The sequence below is a fragment of the Amblyraja radiata genome, chromosome 10 (genome assembly GCF_010909765.2).
Source record: "Amblyraja radiata isolate CabotCenter1 chromosome 10, sAmbRad1.1.pri, whole genome shotgun sequence".
NCBI classification, from domain to species: Eukaryota; Metazoa; Chordata; class Chondrichthyes; order Rajiformes; family Rajidae; genus Amblyraja; species Amblyraja radiata.
The window spans coordinates 61,954,971-61,976,222 of NC_045965.1; the positions used below are offsets into that span (position 1 = coordinate 61,954,971).

General features: G+C 47.4%; 1 protein-coding gene across 1 annotated transcript in view; it reads left to right on the top strand.

Moving 5' to 3' along the window:
- Positions 1–4,035: 4,035 nt before the first annotated feature.
- Positions 4,036–21,252, top strand: part of st6galnac3 (ST6 N-acetylgalactosaminide alpha-2,6-sialyltransferase 3) — a 91,478-nt gene continuing 74,261 nt past the window's right edge. Inside the window, exon 1 of the mRNA XM_033029024.1 lies at positions 4,036–4,454. Within this exon, the coding sequence (XP_032884915.1) occupies positions 4,054–4,454 (401 nt within the window). The 5' untranslated portion in view covers positions 4,036–4,053. The remainder of the gene's footprint in view (positions 4,455–21,252) is intronic.

Here is a 21,252-nt window from a genome sequence, read left to right on the forward strand (position 1 = left end):
TCACGCCCCTGATTTCATTATTGATTTAATTGTACGGAGTTTGGATGTTCTCCCCGTGATCTGCGTGCGGGTTTTCTCCAAGTTCTTCTTCTGTCCCCTCCCACACTCCAAAGACCAACAGATTTGTAGGTTAATTGGCTTGGTATAAATGTAAATTGTCCCTGGTGTGTGTAGGATAGTGTTAGTGTGCGGGGATCGCTGGTCGGCGCGGACTTGTTGGGCCGAAGGGCCTGTTTCCGCGCTGTATCTCAAAACTATATTAAACTACAGGGGGGGGGGGGGTAGTTTAATGGACCAAATAGAAACATAGAAACATAAAAAAATAGGTGCAGGAGTAGGCCATTCGGCCCTTCGAGCATGCACCGCCATTCAATATGATCATGGCTGATCATCCAACTCAGTATCCCGTACCTGCCTTCTCTCCATACCCCCTGATCCCTTTAGCCACAAGGGCCACATCTAACTCCCTCTTAAATATAGCCAATGAACTGGCCTCAACTACATTCTGTGGCAGAGAATTCCACAGATTCACCACTCTCTGTGTGAAAAAATCTGTTCTTATGTCTCATGGTCCCATGTATGATCTTTTGATCTTAGTTATACAAATTCCATGAGATACTTCTGATGAAGACCAAAATAGTTCTTCTCACCATTATTTTCTCTTATCCAAAATCCCTGTAAGAAATGACCTGCTGCTTATTACATTGCTATTTTTGAAAGCTTGCAGTGGGCAAATTGGCTGCAGTTCCCCAATATTACAACAGAGAACAAAATGTTCTTTTTTTTAAGGGATAAAGCATGGAAACAGAGCGTTTGGCCATCCAAGTCCACACACCGACCATCGATCACCCAATCACACTTATCCCACTTTTGCATCCAGTCCCTACACACATTAGGGCCAACTAGCCTATAAACCCATACGTTTTTGGGATGTGAGAGGACATTCTTGCTATTAAAGACATTGAGGGAGTGCAGCGGGATGGCGGGAACGTCATATGTTGATAGAATGGAACGGCTGGGCTTGTATACTCTGGAATTTAGAAGGATGAGTGGGGAAACTTATTGGAACATATAAGATTATTAAGGGTTTGGACACGCTAGAGGCAGGAAACATGTTCCTAATGTTGGCAGAGTCCAAAACCAGGGGCCACATTTTAAGAATAAGGGGTAGGCCATTTAGAACGGAGATGAAGAAAAACCTTTTCACCCAGAGAGTTGTGAGTCTGTGGAATTCTTGGCTTCAGGAGGCCAATTCTCTGGATGCCTTTCAAGAGAGAGTTAGATAGAGCTCTTAACGATAGCGGAGTCAGGGGATATGGGGAGAAGGCAAGAACGGGGTACTGATTGTGGATGATCAGCCATGATCACATTGAATGGCGGTGCTGGCTCGAAGGGCCTAATGGCCTACTCCTGCACCTATTGTATGTTGAAACCGGAGCACCCGGATGAAACCCACTCAGTCACAGGGAGAACGTGCAAACTCCACACAGGGCCGGAGGTCGGGATTGAACCCAGGTCTCTGGCACCGAGAGGCAGCGGCTCTACCAGCTGCACCATCATCGTTGCCTTTCACTGGCGTAGGGAAGCTTAAGGTAGGGGTGGAAATGGGTAGCGGCCTGAAGATGTACACAGCATGAAAAGAGGCTATTCAGTCCAACATGCACATGCAAGACAGTTTGCCCTTCTAACCCCTTTAGATAGCAATGTTACAACATTTTGAGATTTAAAAAATCAAGTCTGCAATTTATCCCATCAGATAAAGCACAAAAATAAGTTTAATTTGACACCTAATTCACTTTCATATCTTCAGTATTAAAAAAGTTATGGTCATTTTCATACTCGGAAATTAGCATTGATTTTCCTTTGACTGAACACAAAAGCTGTGATCGAGGACAGTCAAATGGCCATAACTTTCTTAAAAATTAAGAGAACTGAAAGAAATTTTCAGTTATTATAGATTGAAGCATTCTGAAACAAATATGAAACAATCTTACTTGGATGACCTGAAATTAAAGCATATAATTAGTTAGTTACCCAATTGTAGCTAATTCCAAATTTCAATTACTTGATCTAAACATCTATCCATTTCTTAAGAAAAGATTAACATTTTTAAATAGCCTAAGTGTCCAAATAACATTCACAAAGAATTCACAATAAAACATAATTTTTAAATCTCATTTACATTAATTTATAGGCCAAATGGAAGGAATTTAGTGTTCAATTGCTGTAAATTAATGGCCATTTAAATCAGCTTCCGAGTGGGATCCTGTGGAACTCTGTGGAACGCGCTGGTTTGGAACGTTCCCATTGCGGTGAATTTGTACCCCAAATGCAACTTAAAACTTTGTATAAAGGGATCTTAAGAAGCCCTTTTTAATGTAAAAATAAACAACCTACCTTCCGTTGTCCCCTGTATGAGATCCGTCCCGTTGTCGGCGGTCGCGGGTTTAGAGGATAATTTTGAACCTACTATAACAATTAAATTAACCATTTAAATTTAAAAATAGCTGCAGCGAATGAACCTCGCAGCGATTTTTCGTCAGCAACTAAGTAGGCTGAACAACTTCGATTTGAATAGCCTAGGGAAAATCGCGTTTTAAACCCGCCCTCTCTCAACGGCGCCAAAATCACGCACACGGGCTGGGACAGACCTGCAGCCCTGCTGAAGGTAGGTTTTGCAACATACCTACTTTAGAGTCATCTAGAGAAACAGAGTGCAAACAGGCCCTTCAGCCCATCGACCATCAAACAGCCCGCGCGTCTTTGGGATGTGGGAGGAAACCGGAGGAAACACATGCGGTTACAGGGAGAACATGCAAACTCCACACACACACACACACACACAGACAACACCCTTAGGTCGGGAACGAACCTGGCGGTGTGAGGCAGGGATCTACCGCTGCACCACTGTGCCACTGTGTCGCCACTTTTATTGATTCCAAAATAATTTGAGATGTCATGGGTTTGGGGAAGGCACTATATTGATTGAATGACGGAGTAGACTCGATGGGCCGAATGGCCTAATTCTGCTCCTATCACTTATGAACATATTACATAACAGGGCGGCACGGTGGCGCAGCAGTAGAGTTGCTGCCTCACAGCGCCAGAGACCCGGGTTCGATCTTGACCATGGGTGCTGTCTGTACGGAGTTTGTACGTTCTCCCCGTGACCTGCGTGGGATTTCTCCGGCATCTTCAGTTTCCTTCCACACTCCAAAGATGTACAGGTATGTAGGCTAATTGGCTTGGTAAAATTGTAAAATTAAGATTGTAAAACTGAACTTAGTGTGTGTAAGGTAGTGTTAGTGTATGGGGATCGCTGGTCGGTGTGGGCTTGGCAGGCCAAAAGGCCTGTTTCCGCACTGTATGTCTAAACCAAACAAAAATATTAATTCTCTCTCTCCCCCTCTCCCTCTCTCCCCCTCTCCCTCCCCCTCTCTCTCCCTCTCTCCCTCCCTCTCTCTCTCTCTCTCTCTCCCTCTCCCTCTCCATCCCTCTCTCTCTCTCTCTCTCCATCCCTCTCTCTCCCTCTCCCTCCCCTCTCTCTCTCTCTCCTTCCTGCTCTCTCTCCCTTTCCCTCCCCCTCTCTCGATCCCTCTCTCGATCCCTCTCTCTCTCCCACTCTCATCCCTCTCTCTCCCCCTCCCTCTCTCTCTCTCTTGTTCCTCTCCCTCTCCCTCTCTCTCTCCCTCTCTTTCTCTCTCCCTCCCCCTCCCTCTCTCTCTCTCTTGTTTCTCTCCTTCTCCCTCTCTCTCTCTCCCCCTCTCTCCCCGTCTCTCTCTCCATCCCTCTCCCTGTCTCACCATCCGTCCCTCTCTCTCTCCCTCTCCCTGTCTCTCTCTCTCCATCCGTCCCTCTCTCTCTCCCTCTCTCCCTCTCCCTCTCTCCCTCCCTCTCCCTCTCCCTCTCCCTCCCTCTCTCTCTCCCTCCCATCTCTTTCCCTCTCTCTCTCCCTCTCCCTCCCTCTCCCTCTCCCTCTCTCTCTCTCTCTCCCTCTCCCCGTCCCTCTCTCCCTCTCCCTCTCCCTGCCTCTCTCTCCATCAGCCTCTCCGCATGCACTGTGAGCTGTGCAGCATCGTGTCCAGCTCGGGGCAGATGCTGGGACAGAATGCTGGCGTGGAGATTGACCAGTTGCCGTGCGTGTGGAGAATGAACAACGCGCCCACGCTGGGTTTCGAGAGGGACGTGGGGACCCGGACCAGTGTCCGTGTGGTGTCCCACACCAGCTTCCCCCTCCTGCAGCGGAGGCAGCAGCATTACTTCGGGGAAGCCAACGAGACCGTCTACATCTTCTGGGGGCCCTTGCGGACAATGCGGCAAGATGGCAAAGGGGCCACGTACAACGAGCTGCGGAAACTGGCGCGCAAGTACCCCCTGGCCAAGATCTACGTCACTACGGAGGAACGAATGAACTACTGTGACCAGATCTTCAAGCTGGAGACGGGCAAAGACAGGTAGGCCTTCCATCCTTGTCGAAAACAAACCCTTAATAAACCAAAGGTAGACACAAAATGCCGGAGTAACTCAGCGGGACAGGCAGCCATGCCCTTCGGCCCAACTTGCCCACGCCAACCAACAAGTACCACCTGCCTGCGTTTGGCCCAGATCCCTCTAAACCCTCTGGAGAGAAGGAATGGGTGACGTTTCAGGTCGAGACCCTTCTTCAGAACTGTGGTTTCATCCAGGCGAACCCTAGGCCTCTCCATTAACCGGTTCACCGCCAAGTCTCTTTTTCATTCTTGGCCACGACCCGAGTGTACTCAAGGTTAAAGGGCCGCACGCTGGCGCAGCGGGTAGAACTACTGTTTTACAGTGGCCCAAGACCCAGGTTCGATCCTGACCTCGGGTACTGTCTGCACAGAGTTTGCACGTTCTCCCTGTGACCGCATGGGTTTCTTATTGAAACATATAAGATTATTAAAGGTTTAGACACGCTAGAGGTAGGAAACATGTTCCCAATTTTGGGTGAGTCCAGAACCAGGGGCCACAGGTTAAGAATAAGGGGTAAGCCATTTAGAACGGAGATGAGGAAACACTTTTTCACCCAGAGAGTTGTGAGTTTGTGGAATTCTCTGCCTCAGAAGGCGGTGGAGGCCAGTTCTCTGAATGCTTTCAAGAGAGAGTTAGATAGGGCTCTTAAAGATAACGGAGTCAAGGCATATGGGGAGAAGGCAGGAACGGGGTACTGATTGTGGATGATCAGCCATGACGACAGTGAATGGCAGTGCTGGCTGGAAGGGCCAAATGGCCTCCTCCTGCACCTATTATCTATTGTCTTCTCCAATTTCCTCCCACATCGCAGAAATGTACAGGTTTTTAAGGTTAATTGGCCTCTGTAAATTGTCCCAAGAGTGTAGGATAGAACTGGTGTATGACTGGTCTGGGTGGACTTGTTGGGCAGAAGGGCATGTTTCCACGCTGCATCTCTAAACTAAACTAAACAAAATAGATTCATAGTCCTACAGCATGGAAACAGACCCCTCGGCCCAACTTGTCCATGCCGACCAACTTACTCCATCTACACTAGTCCCACCTGCCTGCGTTTGGCCCAGATCCCTCTAAACCTGTGCTACCGTGTACCTGTCTAAATGTTTCTTAAACATTGAGAAACTATATTGACTATCAGACTCATCTGGGACCAAACGCATGCCCAGGGAGATAGTATGTCTTGCCGAGTCTGTATTGGAATATGAGAACATGGTTTAATTTAGTTTAGAGATACAATGTGGGACCAGGCCCATTGGCCCACCGAGTGCATGCCAACCAACAATCATCCGTACACCTAGGTCACTAGGTCATAAGAAATAGGAGGCAGAGAATTCCACAGACTCACAACTCTCTGTGAGAAAAAATGTTTCCTCGTCTCCGTTCTAAATGGCTTACTCCTTGATTTTGATATCCACTGACTTGGCCTCCACAGCCATCTTCGGCAAAGAATTCCACCGATTCACCACCCTCTGACCCTCGATTCATCCTTGAATTTGCTGCTGGCCTTCCCACAGAACCTGTTTCTGTGCTGTATCTTTCAATCAGAAAAAACATCCCACACCATTCCATGCTCTATGACTTGATGACTCTATATGACTACTACACCTACAACAAAAATACATTGTTTCCATCTTCAATTGGCCCTCCACTATCTTTATGTTTTTGTACAGTTGTTTTAGTTATTTAATGGCCCTGCCGAGGCTGAAGGAGAAATGTATTGGAATGACAAGAGGAATAGAGAACTTCAATTGTGTGCATAGACTGAAGTGGCTGTGCTGGCTCTATAAACAAGTGGTTCAGTACAAGGAATATTGTGTGGGAGGGTTCAGGCAGTGAAGCATCTCCTTTCCCTGAACTCCTCCACGCAGCCAACTCACTCAGAGTTCACTTTAATTTAGTTTAGTTTAGAGATACAGCGCGGAAACAGGCCATTCGGCCCACCGAGTCCGCGCCGACCAGCGATCCCCGCACAATAACACCATCCTACACCCACTAGGGACAATTCTACATTTACACCAAGCCAATTCTTGGTTCTTGGTTTCTTGGTCCTCCAAAATATTCCAAATGGAATTTAAACTGGAGGTGGTGAAGGGAGGGCTTAAGCCAAAAAGGGTTATTGGGAATGAGGGCAACAGAGGCCAATTAACCTACTCACCTGTATATCTTTGGAGTTTGGGAGGAAACCGGAGATCTTGGCGAAAACCCACGCAGGTCACGGGGAGAACGTACAAACTCCGTACAGACAGCACCCGTAGTCAGGATCGAACCCGGGTCTCTGGTGCTGTAAGTGCAGCTCTACCACTGCGCCACTATGCCGCCCTCGGTGTTATCAAGTTATCAAGCCTTGCCTTGAATTAAAGCTTAAATCTTCAGGATGCTGCTGCCAGCAACTCTGGCAGGAACATTATTGCTGCCTGGCCTGTTGAGTATTTCTCTCATTTTCTGGTGTTACCTTCGATTTACAGCACCTGCATCATTTTACATGTAAAACATAGATGAAATATTCACCACCATCTTCTCACCTTAACTTTTCTGTCTTCATCTGGTCATGGATCATCCTTACCTTTATATCTTTCCAGAGTTAATAAAATATTCAATGCCATTTAGGGGGATGTCTAGGATTTGGAGAGGGTTTAGGTTAGAGATACAGCGCGGAAACAGGCCCTTCGGCCCACCGAGTCTGCGCTGACCAGTGATCCCCGCACACTAACATTATCCTACACACGCAAGGGACATTTTGCAATTTTATCAAGCCAATTAGCCTGAAAACATGTACGTCTTTGAAGTGCGGGAGGAAACCACGGATTCAGGAGAAAAACGCAGGTCACGGTGGTTAAGGTTTGTTTTACTTCAAACAGACAAAAATGCAATAAAGTTAGTAATAAAGTAGTAAAATCTTTATTTCGCACAGGCGGGTGTGGCAGTAAACTCTGCCAGTATGTAAACTACCGACTATAGAATCACTCTATCCCCACACAAAGAGGTAATGTTCAATCAGATATATTTATACCCCAATAATCAGCAAGTCAGCAATACTTTATCTTACAGCGCATTGTACAGCCTGTTGCCTGATAGGATTGACAGGTTCTTCTGAGAGAGGAAAGGTTAGCCCATATATGGTTATTGCTGAAGAAGCTGTTTTTCTGCAGTTGAAGCGCTTGTTTTTTTTACCTTGTTGACGCACACGTACAAACTCCGTGCGGACAAGCCCACCCGTAGTCAGGATCGAACCCGGGTCTCTGGCGCTGTAAGGCAGCAACTCTACCCCTGCGCCACCGTGCCCGGGTGTGGAAGGGATAATGAGTTTTGTATCAGGTATTTGACTAACGCGGGGGAGAGGATGGAAAAGCATCTCTGGAGGGCAGTGGTCAAAGAGAAGCTCGTTAATAGTGTTCAAAATCATAAAGAGATTTATTGCCATAAATGAGAAGCTGTCACAAGGGGTCAGGAACTAAAAACAATTGTAGATAATTGGCAAAAGAGCTGGAGGGAGAGACGAGGGAGGAAGTTCGGACACGGACTTAAAATATAGACACTGCAAGGGGAAAGAGCAGAACTAGTCAAGAATATCACTGGGGCCAGAAGGATTCACTGGTTCAGGCAGCAGCAGTAGACAGAGCAGAGGCCACACCTGGAGTTTTGGTCCCCTAATTTGAGGAAGGACATTCTTGCTATTGAGGGAGTACAGCGTAGGTTAATTCCCGGGATGGCGGGACTTTCATATGCTGAGAGAATGGAGCGGCTGGGCTTGTACACTCTGGAGTTTAGAAGGATGAGAGGGTATCTCATTGAAACATCCAAGATTGTTAAGGGTTTTGGACACACTAGGGGCAGGAAACATGTTCCCGATGTTGGGGGAGTCCAGAACCAGGGCGAACAGTTTAAGAATAAGGAGTAAGCCATTTAGAACGGAGACGAGGAAACACTTTTTCTCACCGAGAGTTGTGAGTCTGTGGAATTCTCAGCCTCAGAGGGCGGTGGAGGCTGGTTCTCAGGATGCTTTCAAGAGAGAGCTAGATAGGGCTCTTAAAAATAGCGGAGTCAGGGGATATGGGGAGAAGGCAGGAACGGGGTACTGATTGGGGATGATCAGCCATGATCAGCTGGCTCGAAGGGCAGAATGGCCTACTCCTGCACCTATTGTCTATTGTCTATTGTCAGAGGCATCAGAAGGTGTGTCCTTTTTGTTCTATGATGTCTCAGCACAGCTGGACAGAGACTTCAAATGACCAGAAAAGGCTCAATGGCTTCATCTTCCTTCCATATGAGTTTAGTTCAGAAATACAGCATGGAAAAAGACCTCAGGCCCACCGAGTCCAGGCCCACCACCGATCACCAGTTCACACGACATAGAACTCGGAATATAAAACAGTACGGTATAGGGAATGGCACAGTGGTGCAGCGGTAGAGTTGCTGCCATACAGCGCTCGCAACGCCACAGGCCTGGGTTTGATCCTGACTACGGGTGTTGTCTGTGCGGAGTTTGTACGTTCTCCCTGTGACCGCGTGTGTTTTCTCCGGGTGCTCCGGTTTCCTCCAACACTCTAAAGACGTGCAGTTTGTAGGTTAATTTGCTTGGAAAATTGTAAATTGTTCTGAGTGTGTAAGATACTGGGCTTTATCTTGCACTAAACGTTATTCCCTTTATCCCGTGCCTGTACATTGTGGACGGCTTGATTGTAATCATGTGTAGTCTTTCCGCTGACTGGATAGCATGCAACAAAAAAGCTTTTCACTGTACCTTGGTACATGTGGCAATAGTAAACTAAACAAAATAAAACATATCTAATCGAAGATAGATGCAAAATTCTGAAGTAACTCAGCGGGTTAGGCAGCATCTTTAGAGAAAAAGTGACATTTCGGGTCTGAGGAAGGGTACCGACCTGAAACGTCAACTATTCCTTTTCTCCAGAGATGCTGCCTAGGTTTGCCAGCTGTCCCGTATTAGCCGGGACATCCCGTATAATGGGCTAAATTGGTTTGTCCCATACGGGACCGCTCTTGCCCCGTATTTGACCGCTACTACTCGGGTGGAGGGGACTGTCGGGTCAGAGCGCCGCGTCCGGACCCGCCTCACCCGTCCCGACGTAGTGCAACCCATGGAGTGCAGCAGCAGCAGCAGCAGCAGCAGCAGCAGCAGCAGCAGCGCCTCGCCCGTGGCCCCGTCGGTCGACACCCGGCCAGCTGTCCGACTTTCGGACCTTCGCTTACCGCCGACACCACCACCTTCTCATGGCCGATCATCGGTTCACGAGTTGGATGGGGTGCGCGGCCCGGGCAAAAACTCCTCAGCTGGCCCGCCGGCTGGGCTTTGTGTGCAGTCCAGCATCCGGTCCAACTCATCATTCACCCAGCCACGGCCGAGTCGGTCAACGAATTGCCGTCGGGAATTTGTCCCTTATTTTGACCTTTTGTCCCTGATTTGGGAGTGAGAACGTTGGCAACCCTAATACTGCCAGACCCGCTGAGTTACTCTGTGTCTATCTTCGGTATAAACCAGTATCTACAGTTCCTGCCTACGCACTATACCTGATGGAGGTTTGTTTTAATCTACAAGGAAATGTGTTTTTTACAGACATTACTGCTGTAAGAAATTGATTCCACATTTCTTGGTTCAGTCGTTAGAACCATTTGAGGTATCCATTACCTGTGGGAGTGCTGCAATCATTGAGAAACATCCCAGCTGATTAAGGAATAAAAATAACCATGACATTACAAGTGATGTATCTTGAATGGTGGAGGACAGATTCACTATTACAGTCAGACTCAATGTCAGTATCTCAATTATTAATATTCATCAAAAGATTTGCATTTGGATCATAATGCACAGAGCAACAATTAAGTTTTTCCTGCAAGGACTGCAGATGCTCGTGAGAAGATGGAGCTGCCATTTTGTAGCGAGCTCGATCCTACAGTCAAAGGAAGGATTTGTTTTATTTTATTTTAGTTTAGAGGTATAGCACTGAAACAGGCCTTTCGGCCCACCGAGTCCGAGCCGACCAGCGATCCCCGCACATTAACACCTTCCTACACTAGGGGCAATGTTTACATTTACACCAAGCCAATTAACCTGCGAACCTGTACGTCTTTGGAGTGTGGGGGGAAAGCCAAGTTCTCGGAGAAAACCCACGCCAGTCACGGGGAGAAGGTGTACAAACTCCGTACAGACAAGCACCCGCAGTCAGGTTCGAACCCGGGTCTCTGGTGCTGTATGCGCTGTAAGGCAGCGACTCTACCGCTGCGCCACCGTGCCATCCTGCAGCATTTTGTGTCTTTCCTTGGTAAACCAGCTTGTTTCTACATCATCGTGTAGACTTCAGTGGTTCAATCTCACCACTATCTCCTTAAAGTGTAGTTTAGTCTAGGGACATAGCATGGAAACAGGCCCTTCAGCCCACAGAGTCCACGGTGACCCCTCCACACAAGTTCCATGTTATCCCACTCTCTCATCCACTCCTTTCACACTAGGAGCGAATTACAGAGGCCAGTTAACCTGCAAACCCGCACGTCTTTGGGATGTGGGAGGAAACCGAAGCACCCAGAGGAAACCCACGTGGTCCCAGGGCGAACGTGCAAACTCCACACTGATAGCAGCCCGAGGCCAGGATCGAACCAGGGTCACCGGGACTGTCAGGCTGCAGCTCCACTGGCCGCGTGAGAAACCAAGAGGAAGGAGCAACAGAACAAGGCACCAACAGAGGATAAACACCATTGTCACATTTTATTAACAACAGCCACATGATGGAAAACTCCGCGCAGAGAGATGAAATATCTCCTCGCGTTACCTTTTAGCGCAGCCCGTCTGTTTGAGAGTCAGGAGGGATGCTCGTGATTAATTAGTTCAGTGTTCTAATCAGCGGATGTTGAATAATCTATTAATTGCATTGGCCACGCGCCAAATCAGTTGGACATGGCCCAGCGATGCACACACGTTTAAACATTGCCGAGTGCTGAAGATGGCGAAAATACTGATGTCCCCGTTCACAAAGTGCGTTTACAATGCCATGCAGACAAGATCTGAGCCAAAAGGGTGGCGCAGCGGTAGAGTTGCTGCCGTACAGCGCCAGAGACCCGGGTTCGATCCTGACCACTGGTGCTGTCTGTACGGAGTTTGCACGTACTCCCCGTTTCCCACAGCCATCAGGCTATTAAACTCAGCTCGGACAAAACTCTGAACATTAATAGCCCATTATCTGTTTATTTGCATTTTATCAGTTTATTTATTCATGTGTGTATATATTTATATAATGGTATATGGACACACTGATCTGTTCTGTAGTCATTGCCTACTATGTTCTGTTGTGCTGAAGCAAAGCAAGAATTTCATTGTCCTATCGGGGACACATGACAAGAAACTCTCTTGAATCTTGAATCTTGAATCTTGACCTGCGTGGGTTTTCCCCGAGATCTTCGGTTTCCTCCCACACTCCAAAGACGTACAGGTTTGTAGGTTAATTGGCTTGGTGTAAATGTAAATTGACTCGAGTGTGTAGTGTTGTGTTAATGTGCGGGGATCGCTGGTCGGCGCGGACTCGGTGGGCCGAAGGGCCTGTTTCCGCGCTGCATCTCTAAACTAAGCTAAACTAAACTCAAATGCAGCTGCCTTCAGTTTACCGCATGGTTCACTTATCCCTTTATCCAAGTGTTTAAGAAGGAACTGCAGATGCTGGAAAATCGAAGGTACACAAAAATGCTGGAGAAACTCAGCGGGCGCAGCAGCATCTATGGAGCGAAGGAAATAGGCAACGTTTCATCCCGAAACGTTGCCTATTTCCTTCGCTCCATAGATGCTGCTGCACCCGCTGAGTTTCTCCAGCATTTCTGTGTACCTACCCTTTATCCAACTCCACCCGTTCATATTTCACTTGGGCAGCATCCAACCTAGCGGTATGAACATTGATTTCTCTAATTTCAAGTAACCTGCATTCCCTCCTCACCCCCCCCCCCCCCTCTCTCTATCACCCCCCCCCCCACCCCCCACCCCACTCTCTCCCTCCCTAATCAACCTACCAGTTCCACTGTTCACATCTCTGTTTCCCACTCCAGTCCAACAGTGGACCAATATGGACTCCACTCTTCCTGAAGTCATCTGTCATTTTATACTCGCCTTCTCTTGCCTTCATGTGTTCATAAGTGACTGGGGCAGAATTAGGCCATTCGGCCCATCGTCTACTCCGCCATTCAATCGTGGCTGATCTATCTCTCCCTCCTCTCCCCATTCTCCTGCCTTCTCCCCGTAACCCCTGACGCCAGTACTAATCAAGAATTTATCTATCTCTGCTTTAAGAATACCCATTGACTTGGCCTCCACAGCCTTTCGTGGCAGCCTTCAGTTTCCACCCCCCCACCCCCTCTATCATTCAGTCTTGAAGAAGGGTCCCGACCTGAAACATCATCTGTTCCCTTTCTCCAGAGATGTTGCCTGACCCGCTGAGTTCCTCCAACAGTTTGTGTCTTCTTCTTTGTTTCCATTTTGTATCTACAATCCATTCTTCTTAATGAGATCTATATATTGTCACCAGACCTAACAAGAGTAAGACATTCAAGGCTTTTAATGTGGGCAGTCTGACTTCCACTTGGTTTCTACTCATTCTGCACCATTTTTTCGAACAGGTAGAGTCAAGGGTCAAGAGTGTTTTATTGTCATTTGTCCCGAAACAGAACAATCAAATTTTTACTTGCAGCACCACAGATATTTATTTAGTATATTTAGTTTAGAGGTACAGCTGTGGCCCACTGAGTTCACACCGACCTGCGATCCCCGCACGTTAACAAAATCATAGAAACATAGAAAATAGGTGCAGGAGTAGGCCATTCGGCCCTTCGACACACTTCAATCCCACACACACTATGGACAATTTTACATTTATACCAAGCTGCAAAACCTGTATGTCTTTGGGAGTGTGGGAGAAAACCGAAGATCAATTCTACTCGGCCCATCAAGTCTACTCCGCCATTCAATCATGGCTGATCTATCTCTCCCCCCTTACCCCATTCTCCAGCCTTCTTCCCCATAACCCCTGACACCCGTACTGATCAAGAATCTATCTATCTCTGCCTTAAAAATATCTATTGACTTGACCTCCATAGCCTTCTGTGGCAAAGAATTCCACAGATTCACCACCCTCTGACTTAAGAAATTCCTCCTCATCTCCTTCCTGAAGGAACATTCATTAATTCTGTTGCTATGACCTCTAGTCCTAGACTCTCCCACTAGTGGAAACATTCTCTCCACATCCACTCTATCCAAGCCTTTCACTATTTGGTGGGTAGTGCTCCGGCTTCCTCCCACATTCCAAAGACGTACAGGTTTGTAGCTAAATTGGTTTCTTTAAATTGGCCCTAGTTTTAGAGATACAGCGCGGAAACAGGCCCTTCGGCCCACTGGGTCTGCGCCTATCAGCGATCCCCGCACATTAACACCATCCTACACCCTCTAGGGACAATTTTTACATTTACCAAGCCAATTAACCTACAAACTTGTACGTCTTTGGAGTGTGGGAGGAAACCGGAGCACCCGGAGGAAACCCACGCCCACGGGGAGAACGTACAAACAAGCGCCCATATTCGGGATCGAACCCGGGTCTCCGGCGCAGCATTCGCTGTAAAGGGCCTGTCCCACGAGCATGCGACTCCATGCGGCAAGCGCAACCTAACGTGGTCGCTTGAGCCGTGCGGCCTCGCGGGGCCGGTCCAACTTCGATCGCCGGAGCCGTATGGAGTTGTGTGGAGCTGGTCCCGACATCGCGCGGGGCTCCGAAAAACTGACCATGTTCAAATATTCCGCGCAGCAACGGCCTGCTGGCCCGCAGCCGCCTCAACACCGTACGCACCGCCTCGACGGGCGTGCGCAGCGTCTCAATGCCGTACGTCACGCGCAAACTTCCAGTGGACTTCGCTCGAACTTCACGTCACTCACTCGACCTCCGCGAGGCCCCCGCTTCCGGTTTGGTCGCGCTCGCCGCATGCAGGTCGCATGCTCGTGGGACAGGCCCTTAAGACAGCAACTCTACCGCTGCGCCACCGTGACTGTGTAGAGAGGATAGAACCAGTGTATGCGTGATCGTGGGCCGGTGTGAACCCGGTGGGCCGAAGGGCCTGTTTCCACGCTGTATCTCTGAACTAAATGAAACTTAAATTAAAGTCAAAGTTCTCAGAGATGTTGAGATTGTAATGTAGATTGATATGACTTCATCCATTCTCTGACAGCACATCCTACAATTCTAGGGCATTATTTCCCCGCGTGCATTCAAATTAGAAAGGGAGAATGGGCATATATATTTATAGAATCACTTGCATCCCAAAGCTCTTCACAACCCAAAGTGTGAAATGAAACTTACTGGCGAACATAGTGAAGGGCAAATATTGAGCTTGTTGAAAGATTGGCGAGGCTGTAGGATGATGAATGGGGGAATAAGCGCAGCGGTAGAGTCGATGCCTCACGGCGCCAGAGACCCAGGTTCGATCCTGACCCTGGGTGCTGTCTATACGGAGTTTGTACGCTCTCCCTGTGACAGCGCGGGTTTTCTCCGGGTGCTCCGGTTCACTCCCCCATTCCAAAGACGTTGTCAGAGGGTGGTGAATCTGTGGAACTCTTAGTTTGGGTTAGTACGTGCGTCAGTGGTTGTGGGGAGAAGGCAGGTGAACCGGCCCGTTCGCGGAGCTCGGATTCAGCCGCGGGACTGACATTACTTAGCATCGCCCGGCGGGGTCACAACATCTGAAGTCTGGATCGCCTCGGCGCAGAGGGAGAATAAGAAGACAAGAGAATAAGAAGACAAGAGACAAAGACTTAAGACTTTTGCCTTCCATCACAGTGAGGAGGTGCCTGGTGAACTCACTGTGGTGGATGTTAATTTGTGTTTATTGTGTGTTTTTGTCATTTTGTACTATATGTAGGACTACAAGGCAACAACATTTCGTTCAGACCACAAGGTCTGAATGACGATAAAGGCTACTTTGACTTTGACTTTGACTTTGAATGGGGTTAGATAGATCAGCCGTGATTGAATGGCGGAGTAGACTTGATGGGCCGAGTGGCTTAATTCTGCTCCTATCACATGACCTTATGACGTACAGGTTTGTGGGTTAATTGGCTTTGGTAAAATTGTAAATTGTCCTCCATAAGTAGGATAGTGCGGAAATCACTGGTCGGTGCGGACTCCGTGGGCCGAAGGGCCTGTTTCTGCGCTGTATCTCAAAACTAAGTTAAACAAAACTGAACTAATTTTTGATTCATCGTGCTGATTTATTTTGTGTTATTATAGAACATAGAAAAGAGAATGCTACAGCAGAGAAACAGGTCATTTGGCCCACAATGTCCACACCGAACATGATGCTAAGTTAAACTAATCCTTTCTGCCTGCACGTGATCCAGTGTTAGTGTGCGGGGATCACTGGTCAGCGCGATCTCGGTGGGCCGAAGGGCCTGCTCCCACGTTCTATCTCGAAAAGTACAAAATAAAGAATGATGGGCAGGCCCTTGGATTGGAAACTAGTGACTGTTGGAGTCTCACGAGTATACCCGCTGAGGCATTAACTATTCATTCTTATTTGTTAAAAAAAAAACTATATAGCACAACAGAGTGCAACATGTAAAGCCCCTGTCCCAGTCTCCCAAGTTACTCACGAATTCTCCCGAGTTTTCCCCTTGATTCCAACTCGGAGAATGTCCGTAGCGAGTCCGTAGGAGTCCGTAGATATTTCATAGCTACTCGTAATGCCACCCGTAGGTACTCGGGGCATCAGGTAAGTCGGGACGTTTTTTCAACATTTTGAAAAATGTCCACGAGTAAAGAAAATTGCCCCGAGTACCTACGGCTGGCTATTATAGTAATTCTCCGAGTTGGAATCAAGGGGGAAACTCGGGAGAATTCCTGAGCAACTCGGGAAAGTTGGACAGGGGCTTAACTCAGCGGGACAGGCAGCATCTCTGGAGAGAAGGTATGGGTGACGTTTCGCTTCGAGACCCTTCTTCAGAAGGCTGAAGAAGTCTGATGAAGGGTCTCGATCCGAAACCTCACCCATTCTTTCTCTCCAGAGATGCTGCCTGTCCCGCTGAGTTACTCCAGCTCTTTGTGTCTCATCTTCAGTTTAAACCAGCATCTGCAGTTCCCTCCTATGCAGACTGCTACAGTGTAGACCAGTGGTTCCCAACGTGGGGCGTACGCCCCACAGGGGGGCAATTTGATTTTTAAGGGGCGCATCAGGTAAACATATGTAGTTTATGTTTCAGATGTTATTTTGAGTAAATTCCATTTTCTGAGAATTATTTCTTTGTCTGCTCGTGCTAAAATATGGGGGGGGGCATCAGGATTTTAGAGGTGATTAGGTGGGGCATGGCCAAAAAAAGGTTGGGAACCACTGGTGTAGACTGATCAGATCAGTGGCGCGCTAAGTAGAGTAGATGGGAGCGTAACATTATGAAGAGATATGAATTGGCCTCGTGAGTCGGAGAAATCGTAGCAGATGGCTTACAACTCGGGTAAGTCTGAAATCATCCACCTGATCAACTGTAATTGCGTTGGATGTTTATAAAATGGTGTGGGGTTGATTACAGTGAAGGTTTACAGGAACTTAAGGGACATTACCAGTTAACAAATACTGATTAACTGTATCATTGGAAAAAGGGTCTGAAGAAGAGTCCCGACCCGAAACGGCACTATCTTTTTTCTCCCGAGATGCTGCCTGACCCTCTAAGTTACTCCAGCACTTTGTGTCTATCTCTGGTATAAGCCAGCATCTGCAGTTCTTTGCTTCTACAACAAAAACTTACCGTTTAGGTAGAAAAGTAATCACAAACACTATGAAAATATTTGTAGAGAGGAACTACAGATGCTGGTTTACACCAAAGATAGACACAAAATGCTGGAGTAACTCAGCGGGTCAGGCCAGCATCTCTCGAAACAAGGTATAGATGATGCTTCAGGTTGGGACCCATCTTCAGATTCAATAGGTGATGTTTCGGGTCGAGACCCTTCTTCAGGCAGACTATCCATGAAAATATCAGCCTTTGTAAATAGCTAGTCGGGATGTAAATGGGAGAGAGCACTGCTGCATGTTATATGAGCAGAATTAGGCCATTCAACCCATCAAGTCTACTCCGCCATTCAATTATGGCTGATCTACCTTTCCCTCTCAAGCCCATTCTCCTGCCTTCTCCCCATAACCCCTGACATCCTTACTAATCAAATTGTGCGTTCTGTAGACACAGGCACGGGTGGCACGGTGGAGCAGTGGTAGAAGTGCTACCGTACAGGGTGATACCATACGATACCTGGGACAAATAAAGTTCTATTGTATCGTATCGTATCCTATCACCCTCGTTTCACCTTAATGGGCCTGTCCCACTTAGGCGATGTTTCAGGCGATTACAGGCGACGAGGCTGTTGCCACATGGTCGTCGGGGTGCCGCCTGTATGGTCGTGAGTAGTCTCCTCAGTCGCCCAAAGAGTCGTGGCGTCTTTCTGGATTTTCAACATGTTGAACATTTTTCAGCGACAGTGGCGAACGTGGGTTTGACGCCAATGAGTGTAGATTGACCTAGTTGCTGTCGTAGGTTGTCACCAGGTTAACGTAGGTTGTCGCCAGGATGTCGTAGGTTGTCGCTGGTGCTGACTTCCAATCCAATCCAACTTTATTTGTTAAGCACTTTAAGACAACCAATGTTGACCAAAGTGCTGTACAGAAGAAAAAACAAGACATCATAAACAGACAACATAACAGAACATAACATAACAGCTCACATAAGGCGCATAAATCACATATGAAATACAACAATAAATCAAAAGACATAAAACATGAGTAAAAATAATAGCCATGCAATAAGCAATCAAAATAAGAAACCAATCAAGCAAATAAAGTCGACATCTTACTGTGTATCAAAGGCCACTTCGGTGAATTCCATTGTCGTAGTCGCTGGCAGTCGCCTGAAAATCGCCTAAGTGGGACAGGCCCTTAAAGCTGCTATCTCATTGACCACAGCAATGGTTATCTGTCCTGACATCTTCTCCGGAGCCTGATTCCGTGATGCATCTTGCTGCTAATTCTTTATACATTACATCATTGCACATTGATGCCCATTGTTGAGCTCAGCATTGAGGTAACTCCACCCTACCCTGGTCTAGCCACAGGTTGGGAAACCTACTGAAGCTGAAGTGACCCACAACCCAGCAAGAATTGCAACGCAGCATGGTCTCCGAGCAAAGGGATGAAATTGCGCCGCACAACATCAGAGACATCTCACAGCGGTGAACCTCTGTCTTACTTCCCTCCTGCACAGGGAATCTTCAGAGAATGCATCTAAAATTCAATTTGATATTGACTACTTTATGCAACAAAAAAAAACCCTCTGAAAAATGGAAAAAAGTGAATAATAAAGTTGCCAATGAATAATATATTGCATCCATAATTTAATGAACTGATGCATAATATGTATACTAAAGTTTCCATTCTGACGTGCATATAAATTGCCGTTCTCTTGTAGAAATTTGGTTCCGTATGAGTTTAGCAGTGTGGTTGAACCTGAAGACCTTAGGACACTTGCGCGGAAATGTTTGAACGTGGCAGGGCTGGTTATCAAAGCAATTGGAGGATGTAGGGTGCTGATCTTTTTACGTAGGGGCAGAGTGTGAAAGGACAGCGAGTTTCTCTAATCCTGGATAAAACACTTGGTTGGCACTGGCAGTAGGTTGGCTTCAGTTCTGCTCACCATGCATTAGAGACCTGAAAGCTTTAGAGAGGGTACAAAGAAGATCTGCTCAAACGATTCCAGAGATCGGGGAATTACTCTCAGTGGGTAGACTGGAGAAGACGAGGGAGGTGTTTGGAATCATTAACGTTTTACATTTAGGAAGTACGGAGCGCTTGTAAGAAAAATAATTCCACTGACTGTGCGGCAATGAAAGCGCCATCGAACCATAAAGAGAAACAATTTCCATAGGCTGAAGGTTTGATAACCATGGGATAGGGATTAGGGTGATTGGCAAAAGACATGGGCGGCATGGTGGCGCAGCTGGTAGAGCTGCTGCCTCACAGCGGTTCGATCGTCACCTCAGTTGCTGTCAATGTGGAGTTTGCACGTTCACCCCGTGACTGCATGGGTTTCTTCCGGGTGCGGGTTAGCTGGCCTCTGCAAATTGGTCCGAGTGTGTAAGGGGTGGAAGAGAAAGTGGGAAAGAATTAGTGATGTAGGCTCGGTGGGCCGAAGGGCTAGTTTCCATGCTATATCTCTAAACATAGAAACATAGAAAATAGGTGCAGGAGTAGGCCATTCGGCCCTTCGAGCCTGCACCGCCATTCAATGTGATCATGGCTGATCATCCAACTCAGCATCCTGTACCTGCTTTCTCTCTATACCCCCTGATCCCTTTAGCCACAAGGGCCACATCTAACTCCCTCTTAAATATAGCCAATGAACTGGTCTCAACTACATTCTGTGGCAGAGAATTCCACAGATTCACCACTCTCTGTGTAAAAAATGTTTTTCTCATCTCAGTCCTAAAATATTTCCCCTTTATCCTTAATCTGGACCCTTGTTCTGGACTTCCCCAACATCGGGAACAATCTTCCTGCATCTAGCCTGTCCAACCCCTTAAGAATTTTGTAAGTTTCTATAAGATCCCCCCTCAATCTTCTAAATTCTAGCGAGTACAAACCGAGTCTATGCAGTCTTTCTTCATATGCATAAACTAAACGTGATCTAAACTAAATTTGGCTTCAAACGATATTTGCATCTGTTTATTGCGCTCGGTTTCATCCAAATTATCTGTGTCAATGATAGGTGTCTGTTTTTGAGTCAAGTGATTGTGGGGTTTAATCCTGGGCTTGGGTTGACGTTTACGTTAGTGTCCCGTGCACCGAGGTACAGTGAAAAGCTTTGTTTTGCACCGCTAGCGAATCAGGACGGCACAGTGGCGCAGCTGGTAGAGATCGGGGTTTGATCCTGCCCTCGGATGCTGTCTGTGGGGAGTTTGCACGTACATTCCTGTGACCGCACAGGTTCCAACCCACTTTCCAAAGAGGTGCAGGTTAGTAGGTTAATTAGCCTCTGTAAATTGTCCTCAATGTGTAGTGCGTGGATGAGGAAGTGGAATAACGTAGAACAAGTATGATTGATGAGCAGAAAGGCCTGTTTCCATGCAGTTGTACAGGGCCCTAGTGAGACCGCACCTGGTGTATTGTGTGCAGTTTTGGTCCCCTAATTTGAGGAAGGACATTCTTGCTATTGAGGGAGTGCAGCGTAGGTTTACAAGTTTAATTCCCGGGATGGCGGGACTGTCATATGCTGAGAGAATGGAGCAGCTGGGCTTGTACACTATGGGGTTTAGAAGGATGAGAGGGCATCTCATTGAAACATATAAGATTGTTAAGGATTTGGACACGCTAGAGGCAGGAAACATGTTCCCGATGTTGGGGGAGTCCAGAACCAGGGGCCACAGTTTAAGAATAAGGAGTAAGCCATTTAGACGGAGTCGAGGAAACACTTTTTCTCACAGAGAGTGGTGAGTGTGGAATACTCTGCCTCAGAGGGCGGTGGAGGCAGGTTCTCTGGATGCTTTCAAGAGAGAGCTAGATAGGGCTCTTAAAAATAGCGGAGTCAGGGGATATGGGAAGAAGGCAGGAACGGGGTACTGTTTGGGGATGATCAGCCAGGATCACATTGAATGGCGGTGCTGGCTCGAAGGGCCGAATGGCTGACACCTGTACCTATTGTCTATTGTCTATTGTGTCTCTAAACTAAATATCAGATAATACCATACATAA